The sequence below is a fragment of the Salvia hispanica genome, chromosome 5 (genome assembly GCF_023119035.1).
Source record: "Salvia hispanica cultivar TCC Black 2014 chromosome 5, UniMelb_Shisp_WGS_1.0, whole genome shotgun sequence".
Taxonomy (NCBI): Eukaryota; Viridiplantae; Streptophyta; class Magnoliopsida; order Lamiales; family Lamiaceae; genus Salvia; species Salvia hispanica.
In genome coordinates this window covers 24,626,037-24,649,075 of record NC_062969.1, presented here as the reverse complement: position 1 = coordinate 24,649,075, position 23,039 = coordinate 24,626,037, and the positions used below count along the sequence as shown (strand labels likewise).

General features: G+C 36.7%; 4 protein-coding genes across 6 annotated transcripts; 3 read left to right on the top strand and 1 right to left on the bottom strand.

The window, feature by feature from the left end:
• Positions 1–1,464: 1,464 nt before the first annotated feature.
• LOC125191280 (protein PMR5-like) lies at positions 1,465–4,482 on the top strand. The gene is made up of 5 exons (XM_048088794.1): positions 1,465–1,887; positions 1,968–2,142; positions 2,212–2,390; positions 2,482–2,640; positions 3,962–4,482. The coding sequence occupies exons 1-5, from the start codon at positions 1,541–1,543 to the stop codon at positions 4,293–4,295; spliced, it is 1,194 nt and encodes a 397-aa protein (XP_047944751.1). The 5' UTR covers positions 1,465–1,540; the 3' UTR covers positions 4,296–4,482.
• Positions 4,483–8,710: 4,228 nt separating this feature from the next.
• LOC125189163 (serine/threonine-protein kinase PCRK1) lies at positions 8,711–12,252 on the top strand. The gene is made up of 4 exons (XM_048086410.1): positions 8,711–9,331; positions 9,580–9,840; positions 10,451–10,573; positions 10,662–12,252. Exons 1-4 carry the CDS (start codon positions 8,960–8,962, stop codon positions 11,190–11,192), a joined length of 1,287 nt encoding a protein of 428 aa, XP_047942367.1. The 5' UTR covers positions 8,711–8,959; the 3' UTR covers positions 11,193–12,252.
• LOC125189696 lies at positions 11,820–12,131 on the top strand. The gene has a single exon (XM_048086947.1). The coding sequence runs from the start codon at positions 11,820–11,822 to the stop codon at positions 12,129–12,131; it is 312 nt and encodes a 103-aa protein (XP_047942904.1).
• A 3,071-nt stretch (positions 12,253–15,323) lies between the features above and the next one.
• Positions 15,324–17,939, bottom strand: LOC125189164 (probable serine/threonine-protein kinase PBL10). 3 transcript variants are annotated; one of them, XM_048086411.1, is made up of 7 exons: positions 17,759–17,939; positions 17,450–17,512; positions 16,812–17,137; positions 16,590–16,725; positions 16,368–16,510; positions 16,082–16,205; positions 15,324–15,987 (listed from the first exon to the last, which is right to left on the bottom strand). In XM_048086411.1, exons 2-7 carry the CDS (start codon positions 17,499–17,501, stop codon positions 15,539–15,541), a joined length of 1,230 nt encoding a protein of 409 aa, XP_047942368.1. In that variant the 5' UTR covers positions 17,502–17,512; positions 17,759–17,939; the 3' UTR covers positions 15,324–15,538. The 3 variants fall into 3 exon arrangements, with proteins under 3 accessions (XP_047942368.1, XP_047942369.1, XP_047942370.1); XM_048086412.1 differs by lacking the exon at positions 17,759–17,939 and adding an exon at positions 17,663–17,681; XM_048086413.1 differs by lacking the exon at positions 17,450–17,512.
• Between the last annotated feature and the right edge of the window lie 5,100 nt (positions 17,940–23,039).

Genomic DNA, 23,039 nt, shown 5'->3' with positions numbered 1-23,039 from the left:
ATGTCCTAGTGGGAAGTCCTAGTGCATGGGAAGTCCTAGTGCATGGGAAGTCCTAGTGATGTGGCAGTAAAATGGAAAGTCCTAGTGATGACGTGGCAGGAAGTTTTTGTGGGAAGTTCTAATGGAAGTCATAGTGGAAGGGGCGCCACCGGAGATGCTCTTACTAAATATGTAGGCCATCTCTAGATTTCGTAAGGCTTTTCTGGCTCCATCATTTAATACACAAAACAAGAGTACTATATAAAATTTTACATAAAAAAAAGTGTTTCCCTTTGATAACAAAAGGAGTGCTATTTGTTTATCAAGCCAAGTACTCCATTACTCACTACTCAGTACTACTTGAATCAAAGTAAAACCATAGGAATTTCAATATGATGGGCTATGCGGTCGCCCACTGGCCTTTCAACACAAACTATATCCACAAATTCATGAATGGCAGCTTCCCTCCCTTTAATAACAAAGCTCATTTACTTTTCAGGAATCATGCTAAGGAGTGGCTGCCAAAAAATAACAATGGGTAGGTTTCCCAAATTTATACTACTAGTATCATTGCTGCAGGCAAATTTATACTACTTCTACTACTACTGTAACTAATCCTATATTAAATTGTTTCCAAATAGTTTATTCGTTATCCCTCAAACTATTTATACTCTATATCAATAATAATTATGTCATTTGATTAACGCTCCACGGTAATTAATGAAGATATTAATACTGATATATTTTATAAAAGTTTATATAAAAATAAATGAAGATCAATAATTCCACTATTCATAATCCAAAATTCGATCAAACCAAATAAAACCAAAATTTAAAATGCAGATCGAATATTTTGAATTTTCGGTTTGGATTTTCTAAAAATTTCGGTAATCTCGAATTGTATCAGATATTTTAAAATCCGAAGTAATCAGAAACCAAAAATAAAAAATATATCTATATAAGTGTATAATAAAAATATAATTATAAATATACCAAATATAAAACCTAAATTGAACAATTCTAATGGTATTCGATAGTGGAGTATTAAATTTTCAAATTTTAGTATTGGATTTTCAATTTTATAGATTTTTGTATTGAATTTTAATTTTTTTTATAGTATCTTTTGACAATTCAAATCTTTTGGATGGAATTGAGTTTCATAATTCAGATTTTAAAATTTTGTGAAGAATCGAATTCCGACGGTGAAATAAAGAAACTTTAAAAATGGGATCCAAAACTGTTAAGCCCTTTACAAAAAAGCGTGGGAAATGGGATCAGATTGATAGACACGTGAACCAATGCCAGCCAACTTCACATGCACACAACACTACAAACAAAAATCTCTACGATAAAAGAAAAAGAGAATAATTTAATTGAAGAGAGAGCGCACAAAACCAACAAAACAAACCACCGCGCACAATATTCATATGCCATTGTTTCCAGTTCCCACACACGCACCCAATATATATATATATATTCCACAAACACACACACATTCCTCTCTCTTCCTTTTTTCTGACTTTAGTCTTTAGCTCAAGTTAATCAGTATTCCATTCCCTCCATGGCTACCACATTTCCTCCCCTCTCCTCCTCCTCCTCCTCTCGCTTTTTCGCTTTATTATGCATTATATTGGTGCAATTGCATTCCAATCTCATTATAGTTTCATCAGTGGTGCTTGTTCTCCGCAACCACCGCAACCACAATGAGCACCACCGCCGCCCAATGCTCCAAGCCAACGGCACCTCCTGCGACCTCTTCGCCGGCTCCTGGCTCCGCGACGACTCCTATCCTCTCTACCAATACTCCTGCCCTATCATCGACCCCGAATTCAACTGCCAAATGTACGGCCGCCCCGACTCCGACTATCTCAAGTATCGATGGCAGCCCCTCAACTGCCAAATCCCCAGGTATATATATCTAATTCAATTAAATACCTAATTTAACAAGGATGCAATTGATTAACATTTTAGTTGATTTTTTCAAAAAGGTTCAATGCTGTGGAGTTTCTGACGAGGTTGAGGGGCAAGAGCGTGATGTTTGTGGGGGACTCGTTGGGGAGGAACCAGTGGCAGTCGCTGATTTGCATGATTTCGTCGGGGCTGGCGGCGTCGTCGCCCACGCAGATCACGCGAGGGGATCCTCTCTCCATTTTTAAATTCGTGGTAAGGCTAATTAGATTCCAGCTTGTGAGTGAATTTTGATGCGGAATAATGATGGAGATGCGAAATCAGGAATATGGCGTGTCGGTGTCGTTTTACAGGGCGCCGTATCTGGTGGACATCGATGCGGTGCAGGGGAAGAGGGTGCTGAGGCTGGACGAGATTAGAGGCAACGCGAATGCGTGGGCGGGTGTTGATATTCTCTCGTTCAACACCGGCCATTGGTGGACTCACAAAGGATCTCTCCAAGGGTACACTACATTTCCCTTTTTTTTTAAAAAAAAATCCCTAATTAGTTATGTTAAATTTGGTTGATTTAAAAGCATTGGGGTGTGTTTAAAGGTGGGATTATATGGAGGCGGGAGGGACTATGTACCAAGATATGGACCGCTCAGTGGCGTTGGACAGAGGGCTGAGAACGTGGGCCAGATGGATCGACAGTAGCATTGACACTAGTAGAACCAGAGTGTTTTTCCAGGGCATTTCGCCCACACACTACAAGTATACTCTCTCTCTCTCTGTGTTTTTTCTTTTGGTTGCTTTTTGGGGTTTGAATTGACTAAATTATTATTGTGAGAACCACTAGTAATGGCTTCCCCTGTCAATGTGTCTGAAATTATTGTTGAATGCCAGCTTGTTTCGAACTGCTTTGTGTCCTTTTGCTTTTGTAAACAAGTGAAATTAGATGTAAAGCTCAAATTGCAGCATATGGTGGGGGTAAGGGTAGGGGTTCAACTTGCAGAGAAATGGATGTACACTTAACATTCTTGTGTCTCTACCTAAAATGACGGTTTACCTCAAATAATGAAGTTTCACTATTACTAGGTGCTGGCAGACTTGAAGCAGTTCTACTATTCTTTTGTTTTTTTGGGCAGAGAAAGAACCTAATAAATACCAATTGAATTTCTCAAAAAATGAATACATTTATTTGTTAAATTATGCTGTTTTTAATCATATGATTTGCTCTACTACAAATTAAATATTGCAATTTTGAATTCCATTTATTGGAGGTATGAATTGTGACAGTATATTTGATATGGCGTTGGTTTTTGTTACCGTCGGTGGCACTCAACTTGTGCGGTGCGGTGAAGGAACCAACCCACACAATTTAATGCCTGCTTCCTGCATGTCCTATTGAATTAACTAAACAGTCCCTCACTTTATTACATCATCTATACACACTTTGACTACATCGTTCTTTATTACTCATTATTTTAATGTTTAGCCTCACAAAGCTAGGATAGAGGTTACTGCACTATAATGGCCTGATTTGGGCCCCAACAAGAATGGCATAGCCATAGTTATGAATCATGGTTATTATATTCAGAATCAAGATTGTGCCGCTAGATGAAATAATAGTTATGCATTTACTATATCATTGCTCATACATAAGCAATAGATTACACTTACTTATCACATGTGTTTGCTAGATTCTGCCTCGTTAATCAATACTTAAAAGCTCTGCTCTATTAGTTATTACAAAGGCAATAATGAACCACCTAGAGTCAGACAAAAGTTAGGCAGATATCTGGCATATTATCCATCATGTGCAAACAAAATTTCCACAAATATCTCCCATGATGACAATGCAATCACCATGCTCATTTTTTCACATTATGATTGCGCCATAAAAAGAAAAACTAAAGCAATGCCACCAATATAGCATGGATCAATTATGACATCCTAACTGTAAGATTTCTAGTGGGTGTCTAATACTGTTTCTGTTAGGTTGTAGTTTTGAAAGAGAAATTATAAAACTGTAGTACTATTAGCTTCCCAAATCTCTGTCTGTCTCTCTCTGAAAATGGTTATTGGTTTGCAGCCCAAGTGAATGGAGTGCAGGTGCTATAACGACAGCGAAGAGCTGTTACGGAGAGACAATGCCAATGGTGGGGACTTCGGGGTATCCAGGAATTTACCCTGATCAAATGAAGGTAGTGCAGGCAGTGCTGAGTTCCATGAACAAGCCTCCCTTCTTGCTCGACATTACCATGCTCTCCGCCATGAGGAAGGATGCCCATCCCTCCATCTACAGCGGCGACCTTACCCCTGGACAGCGAGCTAACCCCGACCATTCTGCCGACTGTAGCCATTGGTGCCTTCCCGGCTTGCCAGATACTTGGAACCAACTATTCTACACAGCTCTCTTCTACTAGCAATGTTTACTGATTATCATTCTATGCTCCAGTATTCTTTACTCATTATTTTAACCTCCACAGTTAGCATATTATAGCTTTCCGATAGCCAGAGCCTAAAAAGTTGGTCTCTTCTCTTGTATACTATTAGCATTGCTACTCTGCTCGAGTATATTAATAAACGAAGGAAGAATTTCTTCTGAGGTTATATAGTAGTATTTGTTAAGAAATCAAAAGGGCCTCTTGTATCTTCAGCAATGTATCTCACTACAACATTAAGAAGCAGAGATGCATCATTGCAACAAAAAGCATATGATTAACAACGCTGATAATTACAAACATGGAAAATGAAAAAACATACACTACGATAATCAAAACAATGCCATCAACACATAGTCACATACTCATATAAATTAATCTAATCGTGCTAATAAAATAAGGCACCTTCATTCTTGGACGATGATAGTTCACTCAGCAACGCAGTTGTAATTTTGAGGTTTGAATTAGAAAACGTACATAGGTGACAAAAACTAGAGATACACTGGCTGTAAAAAGCAAAGGCAATGTAAAGAAAACAACAATGGTATTGACTATTGACACAAATGCTTATTTATATTTTGCATAGTAGTATATCAAATAAATAAGAGTAGACAAATCTTATCATATTCATTGCTTCGATAAATATATAATCCAACATTTCATTATAAATAAAAGTAAAATTTTCTTAATGAAAGAAATAAAAAAATATGTGAATAAAAGAAAAAAAAGGAAATTAAATATTGTAAAAAAATTTTGAATTCTGAAATTTTGGCAGTAAAATTTACCGATGCAGTTCGCTTTATACATGGAGTACTTTGTCCCTTCAGCCTGGTCCAATAATTAAGAAAAAAGTCCAAGGGCCCAATATCAGCCCCCGACAGTTGTTTCACTTGACGATAATCCACTAACATATTAATATTAATAATTATTATTAAATTTTAATAAACGAATACGCCTGGATCCTTAAATTAGATACTTTCAATTTCAAGGCAACATAAATTAACGTGGAGTGAATTCATCCTTCTTCTTCATACATTTTCTTTCTTTCTTCTTTTAAATGGGAGAATTGAACTTGAACATGATAATTCATCTTATAAAAGAAATGAATGCAATTGAACTGCAATACAATGCTCGTCTTGTTAGAGACGTTTTTTATCAAATGTCACGTTCCGGATGACTATAGATTCCTCTAACAGTCTAACTATTGTTTGTGATCATTCACCATTAGTAATTAGGACTCGGCCATATGCCCTAAATTGGGCCTCGCCTTAATCTTTGTGGCCCATTGAGGCTACAGGCTGCTTACATTTGACAATTTAAATAAGAGTAATATGGTCGAAATACCAATTTGATTCAAAATATTCACTTTTTTAAAATTAGGTCCTAAACAAATAAAATTGTTGTCGATACGGTCCTTTTTTAACGGAACTGTAAAAAATTAATGGTCAAACGTAGATTAGTGCAATTTTGAGCTGATTAAGCAATTTTAATTATTGTAGCTATTTTTTCAAAATTTGTAAAAATTTCTGGAATATCAAAAAATGGTTCATCCACCCACCTTCTGCAGTCCCGCTTTGTCACCACCCCCACACCCTGGACGTCCTCCCCCCAACCACTTCTCCATCTGCGCACCTTGATCTCCCTCATCAGGTTTGACAATTGGATAATTGTTGATGGCAGAGAGGTGAGATTTAATGAGAGCGATGCCGCCTCCCGAAATTCCCCAATTCCAGCTCAACCTTCATTTAAGATCCTAAAATCACAATTTGCGACCAACGCAAGAAGCTTCAGCGTCGCGCCGCCCCAAATTATACCCCGTCATCGGGCTCTACCTCGTCAGATTTGGACTCGGAGAGATTGAGGAGCAAATCGGAGAAGATGAGTTCTTCGAGGGTGGCGCAGGATTGGAGTAGCAGGTTACGGAAGTTGGGGGTGGCAAGCCGCCGCTGCCGTTCATGGTTGTGGAGGAGTTCAACGGAAGGAAAACACAATGAACAAAACTCTTCTTTTTAAATTTTTATTTTTATATTATTTAACTATATATTAATATTTTAATGGTCAAAATTTTGTTAATTGGCTTTCACTTTTAACCGTTAACTTTTTGACATCACCGTCAAAAAAGGACCACTACGACGACGATTTCATTTGTTTAGGACTTAATTTTCAAAAAGTAAATGTTTTAGACCAAATTGATATTTCGACCATATGTCTATGACCAAAATTGACCATTACTCTTTAAATAAACCTAAGAAATGAAATAACACATTCTTTTCTCAAAAATGAAATGAAATAAATTAATAAAATAAACCTAAGAATTAATATAGTCTAAATTTAACATGTACACCCAAATAGTTTTATTAAAATTTTGTTCATAAAACGCATAACTTATATCACCCACAGTATCATTTTGATTGGAGTACTAATTGATTTGAATTAAAGTTTTCTTAATATTTGAAATACACACTTATTTTTGTTTTGAAAAAATTCTCAAAACACACTACTAAACCGTTGATAGCTATGTTTAGCCTAGATATGAGATTAATATGGGTTTACTTGTGTGTTTGGTAATCATGTGTGTTTGATAGCTATGTTTCGCCTAGATAAGAGATTAATATGAGATTAATATGGGTTTACTTGTGTGTTTGGTAATCATGTTACCAAACATAGTAGCCCGTGTTTTGTATTCGGCCCGCACAAAGTCCATTGAAAATCTTATGTTTTAATCATATTTGTAACTACCCAAAATACTATGTTAGTTATCATGGAAGCCTTTAGCAAAATACAATTTTACCCATCAAAATTTCTAACCCATCAATTTTACTTTGTTGTTGTACTGAAAGACGTCATTTTCTTATTAAATCATGTCATGATTTTTGTTGATGTCAATTTATTGTTCTCACTTTATTTACATTATATTATGTAATACTTGAAGGCAATTGATTATTCATAAAATTTGTCCAAAATTATCAATGCTCAAAAAAATAGAATACCAAAATAAATATACGTTTTTTTGATAAGGAGTTTAGCTTGAAAATATGCTAATTTTCGTAAGGAGTTTGGCTTGAAAAGATGCTAATTTTTAAACAAAAATATAGGTTTTATAGGAATTATTAGGGCAAAATGAGAATAATTTAGTAATTAACTTAAATTAATGAGGATAATTTTGGCAATCATAATTTTAATCCTTGTTTGTGACTTATTGTACCAAACACTACAATAAGATAACTCACAATTATCTTAACCAAACACCCAATATATGTAAAATAACTAATCGAAACTATGATTACTATCATAATGATATCATATCTAGTCGAAACATGATATAGCTACCAAACGACACTTAGTAATGGTATCATTTCAAGGTACTTAGTAATTATCTTATCACTCAATAGTACTACTATTACATGTACTATATGTTACAACAACCGCACGTTATTATAATAAAACTTTGGTAAGTCTATTACACATAAAGTGATGTAACTACGTGACTTGAGGGGTGAGACTATAATCAATATGGAACGTGACTAAGCGCATCTATCTCTCTTTTCCAACCACATAATTGCGTAAATTAAATGACAAGCTATCTAACATAAATCATATTGACATTGTTTTCGGTGCAAAAGTACCACTCAATCTTATAAAAGTTAATAGTGTTTGAAGACAAAACAATAAAGGAACAAAAAAGTTTGATTGAGGCCGCGATAATATCAAATACTATTACCAAGAGTGAATTGCACACTTTGAAAATCACACTAATTATTTTCACCATCATCTATGGTAAATAATTGTTGTCTTATATAGCTTTCTCGTGAAGCTGCAGCCAAACGTAGTGGCTAAGTAAGATAGTAAGCCGATACCTTGATTTTATTAATTTTTTTGTTGTTTAGATTTATAAGTTGTTTTGAATGATAAATTTTGGATGGAAAGGTGGATGGGAGATAACTACTATTTTTATTGTTGCAATTGGTTCGAGTTGGTGCAGTTGGTGAGAAATTACTATATGGTTGTAGATATTCGATTAACATGACAAAGCTTTTAATATAATTACCCAACCTCATTAATCACGTATAAGTTTGGCTTATAATTTAATGAAGATATAAACCTCTATCTAACAACGTAACTACGCAAGCAAGATTGTAATTGCAATTTAAGTAGATATTCATTTAAGCATAATTTACCATAAACAAATTTGTCATAGCATAAAATAATTATTTTATGTAGAAGAATTTTAAAAGAAAATTTGTAGCACTCATTTATATAGAAACAATGAAATCCAGTCCTAATTGTAATTAAATAACTTGGAAAAAAAAAGATTTTATATTTGAAAAAGTAAAGATGAAACGACAAATAAAAGCAGGGCGCGCTGACTGTTTCAAAGGATATGCAAATGCAGCACACTTCTCGTGACGACTGTCGATTCCTACTTTTAACTGCAATTTCTCTACTTCCTTTTCTCATCTAATTTCTTCAAAAATGCTCTATCCATAACAGTCAAATCCTGCAATCTCCATCGAATTTTGACTCTTCAATTCAACAAGAGCGGCAAACAACCCCCAACCATTCCAATATTCCAATATTCCAATATTCCAATTTCCATCCCTTTTTTTCCTAATCAGACAATCAACGACGACGACGACTAAACTAGAATGAAATGCTTCCACTTCACCACCGGCGGAGGGGACGACGACGAGCAGGTCTCGCGCAAGGTCTCGTGGGCGCGCTCCCTCAGCGTGGCGTCCACCAACCTCGACTCCAGGCGCTCCGAGTTCGACACCGAGTCGCGCCGCGACTGGGCCGACTCGTCCGACCTGTTCCAGGATTTCTTAACTCAGGGCCGCGCCAATCATCTGCGGGTATTCTCCTTCGCCGACCTCAAATCGGCTACCCGCGGCTTCAGCCGCTCTCTCGTCATCGGCGAGGGCGGCTTCGGCAGCGTCTACCGGGGCCGCCTCAGGGTCGCCGATTCTGACCCCGAGATGGATGTTGCCATCAAGCAATTGAATCGCAATGGATTCCAGGCACGCTTTTTCACTGCTTAAGAATTCATTTTATGCTTAATTCGCATAAACAAATTTTGTAAAAAGGGGGCAAAATTAGCAACTTATAAATTATAAGGTTTTGATTACGATCAAGCTTTCCTTGCTGCATTATGGGGCATTGAATGTTGTATTACTATAATATCTACGATTTTTACGTAGATTTTGCTGTTAATTAAAGTATTAGCTTACGGTGTTTGGGGGTTTTGTTTTTGCATTCTAGTTATCAGGGGCACAAGGAATGGATAAATGAGGTGAATTTTCTAGGTGTAGTCAATCACCCAAATCTTGTAAAATTGGTTGGATATTGTGCTGCTGATGATGAAAGGGGGATTCAGAGGCTGTTGGTCTATCAACTTATGTGTAACAAAAGCTTGGAGGACCATCTCTTGAACCGCTTAGCGTCTCCTCTCTCGTGGATAACGAGGTTGAAGATTGCTCAAGATGCAGCCCGTGGCTTGGCATACCTTCATGAAGAAATGGAATTTCAGGTACCTTTTTCTCAATGCAACTAAAGAGTTGTATGTATATATGATGTTTATAGCAACCAAAATTGCTAATTACTCCTACATAATAAATAAGACCTTGTTCTGAGGCTTTCCTTCTGCATTAAATGATTCATTGCTCATTTGTAAACCAATCGTGCTTAAGACCAGAGAGTCGGGGTGAAGGAGGAATGGGATATCCTTACTCGCTGGAACATCCACATTCCAGAACCATAATAATTTGCAATGAAAATTAATTCAAAACATTTTGGAAAAATAATTAGAAGGAAAATGAAGAAGCATAGTTGCTCCGAACCAGTTGAGAGGTTCTGTAGTGTATATGGGTTTGAGTTGGCAACATGCTTCTCAGTAGAACATGAGTTACTCAAACTCTGTTGTAATTCAAAATATCAAATTATGTTTCATCTGACTTCTCTTCTTCCTTTGTATATGATGTCATGGGACATATTAAATAATGAAATAGTCTTCAGGTGCAATTGAAACTAACTCCAAAAAAAATTCTGAGTCACATAAAGGGGTGTTGCAGGGGTGTTGCAGTGTTCAAGTTACATTTCTAACTTGGGATTCTCTTGATCCGCCTTCTTATTTTATGCAGTTAATATTTAGAGACTTCAAGAGTTCAAATATCCTCTTAGATGAAGACTTCAACGCGAAATTGTCAGACTTTGGACTGGCGAGGCAGGGTCCTGCTGCTGGATCAGGTCATGTTTCCACATCAGTGAGTCCCATTTCTTGATTCAGCATCTTTTGTCAATCCTGATTCTTAGTTCTTTGACATTGTTTGTCTGGTTGAATATGTTGTGCAGGTCGTTGGCACAGTTGGTTATGCAGCACCAGAGTATGTGCACACAGGCAGGCTAACTGCCAAGAGTGACGTATGGAGCTTTGGTGTTGTGCTCTACGAGCTCATCACAGGAAGACGGGTGCTGGAAAGAAATCTACCACGAGGTGAGCAGAAGCTCTTGGAGTGGGTAAGACCCTACGTGTCTGATCCCAAAAAATTCCATTTGATCCTCGACCAAAGACTTGAGGGGCAGAACTGCATGAAATCAGCCCAGAGACTTGCATCTCTTGCCAACAAATGCCTCATGAAGAATCCCAGGTCGCGCCCAAAAATGAGTGAGGTGATTGAGATGCTTGGAAGCATCATTGCTGAAGCACCGCCACCTCTGGATGGATGTGTGCCTGAATCTGACAATCAGAATGAAACTAGTGGATCAGGAGGCAAAACGACAAACAGCAGTAGCCGTAGAAAGGGTTTTGACTTCAGAGTAATAGTCTCAAGGAACAGATCAATCGGGAAGTTGGATTGGAGAAACTGGACCCAAGTCTGGTAAGGACGTGATGATGGGGTCGAACCATTTTTACTGGTGAATATGAGTATTGAGCAATTCGATGTTCATCATCAAGCAAAGAGTTTATATCCTATCTTTTTTGGCCACCCAAATTGTAGTTTGCAGTTTTTGAGGTGTGCTAAGAGTGTATAGCTCTGCTTTTGAAAGAAAAGATTGGAGAGAGAGATTAGATTATTAGTAGTACTATTATTTTGCTTGAAAACAGAGATGCCAAAGAGTGAGTAAGATGCAACTGTGCTATGCATCTTACTCTTTACTCTTGTGTATGTAAAATAAAATTGATGGACACATTTTTTGGTTGTTTTTACACTACTCCTATTACAGAGTTCTTGATTGTGAAAGTAAGTATTTACCTATATGAATATGTGGACCGAATATGAAACATTGTAATGCGCCGTAGCCTTACATTTCTGTACATGATCTTTTCTTCTTAAGAATTATATAAATAAAGAAAAACGAAAAATGAAGAAAGAGAAAATGATTGAATGAGGATAAGACACTTGTGGAGAGGTTGTGCTTGAAACAAGTCAAGTAATTGTCTACACAATATTTTTGCACTTGCACCATTCATTCTCTCTCTCAAACAGGAAAAACTCAATAGAAAGAAAAATGTCTTCTTTGAACATGTTCTTTTCTCCCATAGTTACCCCTCAAAGGAGAGTAAGAAGTGCAGCCACAGCAGCAAAATCCTCAGGTGGAGGCAGCGAGGAGAAGGGCATTTTGGACTTTATCCTCGGGAGCTTGACCAAACAAGATCAGTTCTATGAAACTGATCCAATCTTGAAGAAGGTAGAGGACGGGAAGAGCGGCGGCACCACGTCCCCGGGCAACGGAGACCGGAAGAACTCGGTGGTAGTGCCACCAGCCAAGAAGAAGGATGGTGGGTTTGGCGGCCTTGGGGGACTCTTTGCCAAAAAATGATTCATAAGTACCTTTCTTTAATACTACTATAAAAAGTTATGTTCTAAATTTTTGGCATGCACTATTGATGCTCTCTTATGTAATATGCTGCTTAATTCAATTGCATATATTGATTCTATCAGTCTTGGGATTGTTTTGTTTGTGCATTGATGATATGAATAGACAAATTTGATCAGTATAAGAGCTATATGTAGTTTTCTGGTTAATTATAATAGGAGTATATCATACATAACATTAGTGTTAGTTTATATCATACATTTCACATGAACATTAGTGTTAGCTTAGCTCACTGCTCACATATCTCCGCTAGACACAGGACATAGATCTTTGTTTGCATAGACCTACATATATATGATGAGCACCATCTACAAGCATTGTTCTCGCTTAGTTCACATGAACATTAGTTTTTTTTGGTTTTTCCATTTAATTTGATACTCATATATATTAAAATCATTATACAAATAACAAAAAAATCAAGCTCGTTCGTCGATGATGATGCACACCCAAACTCACATTTATCATGATATTGCATGCTTTGAACAAAATTCTCGCGATTTTATTCTTGAGATACTCCGTGGAGACTTATACTCTCTTGAGTCTCATTTGAGTTCGGCACGAGTTTTAAAAAATTTAAAGGATAGTTGAAAAAAGATAGTGGAAATTGAAAAGGTTAATGGAACGTGAGGCCTATTACCATTTATGGAATATTCTCAAGTGTGACACTAAAAAATGATCAATCCGGACGGCCAAAGTGGGACGGAAGAGGGAGTAATAATAGAATTGAGATAGCATGCAGTTCTTACTTATTCTCCTATGCGAAATGCAGTTTTAAGCGTAGATAGGCTAATATAAAATATGTTAACAGCATTTTGTAACATGAGTACCAAATTAAATTGACAGAAATGGTTGGCCCACTTAGGCCCTAGTTGCCTTGGGTGGATATGGGCTAACTAATATCAGTTCCATCTAATTTAAAGTCAGAAATAATTTAAAAAAAAGTAAACCAGTCGAACCATTATTTGTTGTTTTGCGAGATTTATAATTTCTAAGAGACTAAGACGGTTGAAAAATTAAATTCAAAAAAGGAAAGGTTATTTTGATATGATAAAGTATACAACAGGGAACAATAAGAATTAAGACGGTTAAAATTAATAATTTTTAAGATGATTAATACAATTTGCATATTTCTAAATCTGACTTTGAGTGAATGTAATAAAATTCCACAAAAAGCAATGTTGAAAAAGATAAGAGAGAAAATTATTGCAGTATCACGAAATTGCTGCTTTCCAAGACCACAACTATTTTCACGTGAACAAAACTTCATTTTTCAATAAAACCCTTTACCGATTTGGCCATTTATGTATGCCAACAATCTCATTGTATGTACGTATTAATTATATAATTAAATTTTCTACCGCTCTCTGTCAATTATGCTAAAATAAGTAATCCATAATTGAAGCCAAATAGTAATTTATAAAAATAAGTGATTTTGGGACTTGTAGTCGTATTTTTTTAAGAATCTCGCGTCTGACAGTCGGTTAACAAATTATCGTTATCGTTATTGTTATTGTTATTGTTATTATTAATGACTTAAGACAAACACAATACAATAGTAAGAAACTTAGTGGAGTAGAATTTAACATGCATATTTTTCCATATAACTTTAAAACTAAATGTATAACTTTCACTATTTTGCGCATGTATACAATTCCTTTATGTTATAGTATAACATCAATATTTGCATTTTATTGGGTTCAAAACGTTGACGTGGTATTTTTTTTTAAAATTTTAATTTTACTATATTACCACCTTTTTACTAAACGTTTTGATTTCATTGATATACATATGATGTTTGAAATTAATATTCTTATGCCCATTTTGTACAGCATGTCATGTCAGAACACAACACCAAAGATTTGCCACCGATATAATTATAAATTGGATACCTTCGTTTGGAGATTCTAGCTTAGCTGTTGGTGCTTTGTATACATGCTAACCTATTAATGATATTCTAAACCGAGTATTAAAAATATCTATACCGACTATACGAATAATGAAATAGTATAATAAACTATATAATCTATTTTATTAAAAACATTCCTCCATTCATTTTCCATCTCGAATTATTGACATGACTCTCTTCTTAAATAAGAGTAACAAGTTGGCCGCTGCTCCATGTATTTTTTATGTTCTCGAATTATTGAGACATGGCTATATTCTTAAATTAGTGTAACAGCCGCTGCTCTATGTTTTTTATGTTCCTCAAAATTCATAAAATGATTCAGTTTCATATCATGATCTCTCACACTTTAACAAAAAATTACTACTAGTACGTATTAAACTACACTTGTCGTTGTTACTGAAAATTTGTTTACTTATTTTATTTCTTACCAATACCTAAGTCGGGCCTTTTTTATTTACTTATTTTACTAAATTTGTTGTCTTTTGTAATCCTATCACATGACGGTGTCATGTAGCAATAAATTAGGGTGCTGCAGCGACATAAATTTCATAACTAAATAGCAATAAAACTCACCACCTCTACAATTATAAAAAATTGATTTACGTCATCGCAAGTCAAAATTTAAAAGCTTGGAAGACCGGCCATTACAGATAGACTCTACAAGCCAAGAGGGGATATGATTTGATATCCACATTTATTAAACCCACAATATTATCATTAGAACCATGCTTCAATTCAAATTTCATTATTATTATTATTATTATAAAGATTCAGATAATAACAAAGACTCCCACACCACCAGCCCATCCCATCCCATCCCATGTATTGTATTGTAAATTTGTAATGTAATGTATCAATCTCATTCTATCTCTGTCTCTCACTCTAGAAGATTTTTCTAACTTTTTCCAGCATCTTCTTCCCACTTTCCCCACCCCTCTTTATGGATTGCTCCACTTTTGCTTTGGAAAAGGATTGATGACCAAAACTTAACAATGTTATATAGTAACATGGATGTCAAAAAAGTTCTAAAAAGATAAGGTAAAATAAGTTCAAAAATACCATACTCCTTCCGTCCAATAAAAATATAGACAATGAGAATGACACGAGAATTAAGATAAAATTGGTTAAGTAAGAAAGAAAAGGAGAATGATGGATAGTGAGACCTATATTATTAAGTTGATGTAGCTTTCCAAAAATGGAATATATATTTTTTGCGGGTCGGACGAAAATGGAAAATGCACATATTTTTATAAAAATATGGGACGGAGGGAGTATAAACCACTTGTAACCTCATCAAGAAAAATCTTGTGAGAAATTGTTAACATCCAAACATGTCACAAGAAATTTGCAAAAGAGCAACTATACAGACAGACAGACACACACACACACTCCTTGATTAGCTTTTGTTCCCTGTAATAAAGTTAAAAAGGGTTCTGGGGTTTCCCTATTTGGAGTGAAGTGGAGATGCCGAAGGCCTTGGATAAGCAGTGTGTGCGACTTTGCTGCTAGGAATAACATCGCCTGCGCTTCGTCTGCGCTGCCTAGATCCATCGCGGCTTTTGCTGGCATTGCTGTCTGTGCTCTTGGTGGAGTCTTTTATCTGCTCGAGTTCTTTCACTACGTCTTGCATTTTCGGCCTCAGCTTAGGCTCCAAGGATATACATCGCAGAGCAAGGTTCGCCACTTTTTGAGCGACTTCCATCGAGTACTGCCCTTCTAGGCGGTTGTCCATGATGCGGAAGACCTTGCGCTTGTTGGCTAGGAAGGGTCTGCACCACTCTACAAGTTTGTGCTCGCCAGACGGCCTATTCTTATCGATGGCTCTCCTGCCCGATAACAATTCAAGGAGCACCACTCCATAGCTGTAAACGTCACTCTTTGTAGTCAAATGACCTAATTCCACACAACATGGTGAGATCAGCCAATGAGCCACCAAAACAGGAGACAACTAGCTATAAGTGATAATGCCTCAATTCAAGAATCATACCGGTAGCAAGATATTCTGGGGCTGCATAGCCATAGGTTCCCATGACTCTCGTGGACACATGGCTTTTATCGCCAGTCGGCCCATCCTTGGCCAATCCAAAATCAGAAAGTTTTGCATTGTAGCTCTGAGACATCACAATTTATGAATTTTAGAATTTGTTCTCCAGAGACTATAGCCATTTCTCCAAATTCTTTTTTTGAAGTCTATGCATCAAGGATTGCATAAGGACTATAGCCATTTCTGCAAATGCTAAAGGCAAGGCTTTAGAGAAAGATGAGTAGTTTACCGAGTCGAGAAGTATGTTAGAAGTTTTGAAGTCTCTATAAATGACTTTAGCTTCAGAGCTGTGAAGAAAAGCAACCCCCTTTGCAGCTCCAAGAGCCACCTTAAGGCGAAGATTCCAAGAAAGAGGTTGGAAGTACGAACCCCCTACAACATAACAACACCATTTTAGAATTTCCCAATCTATACCTCATAAAAACAGATCAAGATTGTAAGACTGACTCACTTCGAAAGAGATGATTCTCCAAGCTCCCACGAGGCATGAACTCATAAACCAGAAGCCTATAATCATCCTCCAAGCAATAGCCAATAAGCTTCACGAGATTGGGATGGGAAAACTGCCCCAAATAGTTCACTTCTGCCTGCATTCACCACAAATACATCACTTCACAATCAACAACACATAGTGTCAAAATCAAAAGGAGAAGAAAATTGATTGAAAACTCACCAACCACTCCCTATGGCCTTGAAAACTTTCCTGGTGGAGCTTCTTGACTGCGATGACCATGCCCGTCCCAGGCTTGGTAGCAGTGAAAGAGTTCTCATCGATCCAACCTTTGAAAACGGAGCCAAATCCACCTCCTCCAAGCACACTATCTGGGCGGAAGTTTCGGGTGGCCACCTTGAGATCAGAAAAGTTGAAGCTCTTGAGGTTAGGTGACTGCAAAATCTCACCCTCAGTCCGAGGAGTAGGTGGAACAGAAGTTGTCGAGTTGTTGCTGCAATCAGTGCTCATATTATTCGAGCCTGAGCTAACATATTGCGAGTTTAGACCTGGATTGATCAATCCAAGAATTATATTACTACTATGTTTCAGGGTTCTACCTCTCTAAAGGTAAAAGAAATGCTAGATTGCATACTAAATTCATGAAGGCAAATATTGATAAAGAGATAATTAAGAAACAGGAATCCAAATCCCATGATTTTGCAGAGAACACAAAAGCAGCAATGAAGCATATAATAATCCTAAAATGGTACTGTAAAAGATACAAAATTCATGGTATAAATATCTGAGTGAGAGAAACAAAGGTGAGTTGTGGAGGAATTATGCAGCAAATAAAAAAGTAGGAGGCGGTGATTAATTACGGGGATGAGGTGGGCTTTCAGCTTTGACTCTAGCACTCAAACAAATCCCCATATCAACAAATTCTGCAGATCACAAAGGGAAAGTATGAGCAACTGATTATCAGATCTCCAACTAAAGGTGTGAACGCAAGCACACGAGAAACACGTAATAGGAGTACTAATTTTTTAATTATTCAAAATTTCATCAGAGAGAAATCAATGAAATGCAATTGCCTCATTTTCAGCAAATTAAACAACTCCTTCCTCCATCACGCAATAATCAATACATCACCATCAACATCACCATAAAATCGAGAAGAATCAGCGCACCTTTATTAAGTCGAAGGCGCGGGTTTATCTGTTGTTAGCTTTATCGGTTGTATTTCCGTGAGAGGGAGAGAAAGAGGGGAGAGTTGACTAAAGCGAGAAGTGAAGCATTAAAGAGAGGGAGAGAAGGTTGGGAGGGAAAGGATATTAATGGCGGCCTCGGGAGTCTGGGTCCCTTCTTCAACTTGTGTGTTACATACAAATACAAATACAAGTAGGAGTCATAATGCGTAGACACACACACACCCATGCGTGTGTGTGTGTGAGAGTTCCGCAGTCTGCATTGACTAGTTTACACCTCCATTTGACTTGTGAGCTGCATTCATACAGCTGACGTGGAGGGGGCCGGCATGCATAACGTCATCCCTTTAGTTGCTTAATTGGCCAATTAGCTGTAATAATAATACTCATTGTTTTCTTTAAATATCTGGAGATTACTAATCCTATAACGACACATTTGACAATTCTATACCACTGCATCTTTTATTAAAGCGTTTATATTTCAATTCAAATATATGAATAATTATGTGCAAATTATAGTAGTACTATAATATACTCCCCCGTCCCTCAAAATTTGTCACTTATTTCCTTTTTCGTCCATCCCTAATAATTTGTCACCTTTCACTTTTACCATTTTTGGTAGTGGGTCCTACATTCCACTAACTCTTTTACACTCACATTTTATTATAAAACTAATATATAAAAGTAGAATCCACGTGCCACCAACTTTTTCAACTCACTTTCTATTATATTTCTTAAAAACCGTGTCGGGTCAAATGGTGATGAATTATTAGGGACGGAGAGAGTACCATATAAGGAAAAAGAAGAATTTTTGAAGTACTTAATTTGGAATAAGATAATACTTCAACCATTCACCATTATAAAATTGTCTTGCCCAAGAATATATATCTATAATTTAGCGCTTAGAGCATCATTAGCGGCGGCCGTCTGTCGGGCGTCGGACCGGCGTGCACAACGTCCGCCATTGGGGGAGGAAGGCGGGCGGACGGACGTCCCGTGCGGACACGGGAGTTCCGCTGCGTTGGCGCGACGTCCGTCGCGAAGGCTACGGGATGTCCGTCGCTGTGGCATGCGGACGGACGTCGGCGGCGGACGTCCGATATATATATATATATATATATATATATATTTTTTTTTTTTTTCAAACTCTATATATACGGCTCGTTAAACTTCATTTCATTCGCACCACTTATGTTAACAAGGTCTCTCTCTCTACGTTTCTTTACAATGGCAAGTGGTAGTGGTAGTGGTGCGGGTGGTAGCGGTGCTCCAGATTGGCGCCAGATCGTTAGGGATGAGCTGCGTGCCGTTACGTCTAGGGAGATAAATCGGGCGTTACAAATGGCCATGCAGCAGCAGCGAAAGTCGGCGGTACCTCGACCCATCCATCATCGAACTCAAAGACCTCCGGACTGCATCGCTGCACACCACCGGCTGTGGATTTGGCATGCATACTTTGGAGTAGCCGGTTCGAGCAACGACATCAATATCCTACAGTCGTCCTGTAACGCTCAAACCTGACTCAGAAAAATACGGTTAAGGCCATCGTCATTCCTCCACTTAGTATTTTAAATTTTTTTATTCGCCTAACTAAAACACTTCACAAAAGAAAAAAAAAACTTACTTTAACATAATTATTAGAATTTAAAACACACAAACGAAAAATTGTAGAAAAAAAAATACTTAGGAGCGACAATTACAACAGCTCTCGAACTTTTCCCTCCTAAAGTAAAGTATCACAAAGTATCATGTTTTTTTTTTCTAACGAAACAACGTTAGTCACCAGCTACAACTCTATACACGCACGATGACTAGTGTTGTTACGCTACACAACAAAAAGATTTCCCCTTCAAAAAGTTTAAGTATATGCCACTAGAGTTTTAGTTCAAAACAAATATGTACAAGCCAGTCGGATGTGCTATCGTGCCAAAATCTCTCGGTCTCCTTTTTCCTTGCTGAACTACAAAAGAAAGTAAATAAAAGAATAAGTCACATGTACTTAATTAGTGACAATATAAGCTATATAAATGCCAACATACTAATAAACCCAAACACATCTCCATGGGTAAACTGAAAGCATAGTTGAATGCTTATATATAAGAAAGTTTATCTAATGATTTAGGCTTTTATGCTAAAAGGCCTTAAATCAAGGCTCACGAAGTGTTCTAGAATTGGAACTAAGCCCTCCATAGAGGATACAAAACGGAGGCTTCTTTAACCATTGGGATAAATTCGGAATGAAAGTTAGACCATCCATATGTTATTCTTTTACAGAATGGAGGCCAAGTCTTCCATAAAATAGGCACAACCTATTCCAAAGAATTCCTGATACAATACTGATATTGTACCGGCTACAGAATCCCAAGATTATAATATTTCATCAATACATTATCCAAATAAAGGAGTGTGATGACATTATGAAAACACATATTTTCCATTCAACCCTCATAACCTTACTGAAACTTTCATCCACTAATTGTAAAATAGCAACACAATTAATTTTATCAATAAACTCCATCATCCACAACTTACCATGATCACAAAATAAACAAGAACCTCTTAGGTTTTCATAATTTGCATTATTTAAAGATACCATCAATAGCGACGTATACAATATGACGAGATTTTCTACATGGGTGAAATTGTGCTTAGTGCAATATACATATCACTAACCGATTACGAAGACTCGAGAATCCCTTTGCCCTTGATGGAATGAGAAGCTCTTCTGCTGCAATTTACTTCTTGAGCTTCAAACGCATACAACAATAATAACACAATTAAATTAGTAGCAATAACTCAAAGAAAATCAAATTCCCCCAGGATGTAGAGTAATTTAAAATGAAAGCCACAACTGAGTATAAAAATTAGATTAATTTAATAATCATTCCAGAATATACATCCATGAATTATTCTATTGTGTGGATGAGAGGAAAACTTAGAGAACACAAGCTTGAGTCAAAAATAAAAAAATCCCCAACATGATTGTGGCATATGGAATGCATCGCTGATGTCATGTACGCATGTATTATCCTGCACAACATGATTGTCGAAGATGAAGCTGCAACACTGACTGATTGGGTCAGTGACGATGATGATGGTGCCGGTCCAAGCCACGGTGTGGCCAACCCCCAATGGACATATGGGGGTACCCCATGAAAGGGCCGAGCGGGTGCGTGCGTTTGGCGACATGCGCCAATGACAAGCCCATATTCGACTCCAGAACGATTTAATTGAAGAGCTAGGGTTGCGTCGGGGTCATCGTTAGGGATGTTCGTGAGTGTAATTTGATTAAGTTGTTTTTTTTGTTATCTAATGAAATTATTTTGCATTTTGTTTAATTCCGTATTCGTGCCGAAATTTTAATACCGTACATTGTTTATTAATTCCGTAAATTGTTTAATTTTGTGAATTTGTGAATTTTTTTTATTGCGGGAAGTCCGCGTGTGAAGGCTATGAGATGTCCGCCACTATGCAGAGAAGGCTATGGGAAGTCCTTATGACGTGACAAGAGGTGTTTTGAGAAGTCCATCGGGAAGGCTATGGGAAGTCCACACCCACTGGGAATGCTCTTAATTTGGAACAAGATAATAATACTTCAACCATTCACCATCATAAAATTGTCTTGCCCAGGAATATCTAGAATTTTCACTACCTTGTAGTACTAGTTATGAATCTTATGATAGGTATCTCGTTGGGTCTCGCATTTATTAACTCACCATAATTACACTCAGTTACTATATAACTAAAAATTCTATTGTTCATAAAATATAAATTTATTTGTTGATTTCATGCGTTTTAATGTGAAACTGATAAAGTAGAAAAGGGAGGAATGAATATGAGAGACGGAAAGAAAATGATGAAAAAGTCTTCGTAAATGAAACTAATTTTAATAGATAAACTAAATAAAAACTACTATTATTTATTAAATGAGGGGCATATAAAAATTCATACATATTTCACAACTTTTTAAATGCCCTTCTACCAATGTTTTTATAACTGTCTAAAAGCATCTCCAATGCCGGCTAGCCAACCGGCTAATCGATTCGCGTTGCTAGCCGGTCGGCTAGCCGAACCATTACAGCAGGCCAGCCCGAAATCGGCGAAAAAAGCGGCGTGGGCTAGCCGATCGCGTGGCGCTGGCCGCCATTGTGGCGTGCCGATCGGCCAGCGCTATTTTTTTTTAATTTTTTTTTTAATTTTTGAAAAACTATATAAACACGATTTTCTCTATCTCTAAATTTATGTGCAAGAGCAACATCTAGCGATGGACAACAACAACTAGCCCAATATAAAATTAAGACCTAAAATAGAAACATGTCATAGCGAGACCCTCGTTCGGCTAGCGGCAAACTATAACGAATTCAAGGCATACTAACATTTTTTAATGTATTTTTTTAATAAATTAGTGAGGAGTAGAGTAACGCGGTGGCTCGTGTGTGGAAGGCCGGATTTTTGTTTATTATGAAATTTTTTTGATTTTTAGTTAATGTACTTTTTTTTATCTAAATAAAATTAACGAATTTTTCCCGTAGATGTGTCGTAAATTTAATTCCGTATTTTGTATTTTTTTTCTTTATTATGTAATTTTTTTTTAATCTATGTACCTTTTTTTAATGCAATTAATGAATTTTCTCGTATATGTCTCGTAAATTTAATTCCGTAATTCAATCATAATTTTAATTCCGTAAATGTAGTATTTTTGAATTATTTTTATTGCATTTGGCCTATGGCTGGCCTAAATCTGATGTGGCATGTGGATTTTTAGTGCTGCTGACGTGGCAGGGAGAGAGAGTGGCTGGCCTATGGCTAGCCTATTTGCATTGGAGATGCTCTAATCATTTGAAAGTTGATCGGCTACTTGCCTAGTTTCACGATTGAAAATTTAAAGGTCCAGAAATATTATTATATGATACTTATATTTGATCAATTATATCCGCATAAATTATCACTTTATTTTTGTTATTATAATTGACTAGATACATTGCGCTGTTCTTTGGTTCGTTAGATAACATAATAGTGTGAGATATAGTACATGAGATGGTAAAAATGAAGTTTATCAAAAATTAAATTAGTCATAAAGATAGAGTGTTGAAATGAATAATCATGAGATACAATATAATATTAATATTATATATTATGAAGACGGACATATACATTATATAGACAAATCATTACAAAACAAAATAACTGAACAACAATATAAAATTAAATACATATAGTCATAAATAATGTACTACTCCACTATAAGCCTCCTTACATGACA

Excerpts from the sequence above, each read along its gene's own strand:
- LOC125189163 (XM_048086410.1), top strand. The coding sequence starts at position 8,960 with ATGAAATGCTTCCACTTCACCACCGGCGGAGGGGACGACGACGAGCAG. Across the intron at positions 9,332-9,579 it reads TGAATCGCAATGGATTCCAG|GGGCACAAGGAATGGATAAA; the intron begins GCACGCTTTTTC and ends TCTAGTTATCAG. Across the intron at positions 10,574-10,661 it reads CAGGTCATGTTTCCACATCA|GTCGTTGGCACAGTTGGTTA; the intron begins GTGAGTCCCATT and ends TATGTTGTGCAG.
- LOC125191280 (XM_048088794.1), top strand. The coding sequence starts at position 1,541 with ATGGCTACCACATTTCCTCCCCTCTCCTCCTCCTCCTCCTCTCGCTTT. Across the intron at positions 1,888-1,967 it reads CTCAACTGCCAAATCCCCAG|GTTCAATGCTGTGGAGTTTC; the intron begins GTATATATATCT and ends TTTTTCAAAAAG. Across the intron at positions 2,143-2,211 it reads TCTCCATTTTTAAATTCGTG|GAATATGGCGTGTCGGTGTC; the intron begins GTAAGGCTAATT and ends ATGCGAAATCAG.
- LOC125189696 (XM_048086947.1), top strand. The coding sequence starts at position 11,820 with ATGTCTTCTTTGAACATGTTCTTTTCTCCCATAGTTACCCCTCAAAGG.
- LOC125189164 (XM_048086411.1), bottom strand. The coding sequence starts at position 17,501 with ATGGGGATTTGTTTGAGTGCTAGAGTCAAAGCTGAAAGCCCACCTCAT. Across the intron at positions 17,138-17,449 it reads TGAAAGCCCACCTCATCCCC|GTCTAAACTCGCAATATGTT; the intron begins GTAATTAATCAC and ends TGATCAATCCAG. Across the intron at positions 15,988-16,081 it reads CCCAGAATATCTTGCTACCG|GTCATTTGACTACAAAGAGT; the intron begins GTATGATTCTTG and ends GTGTGGAATTAG.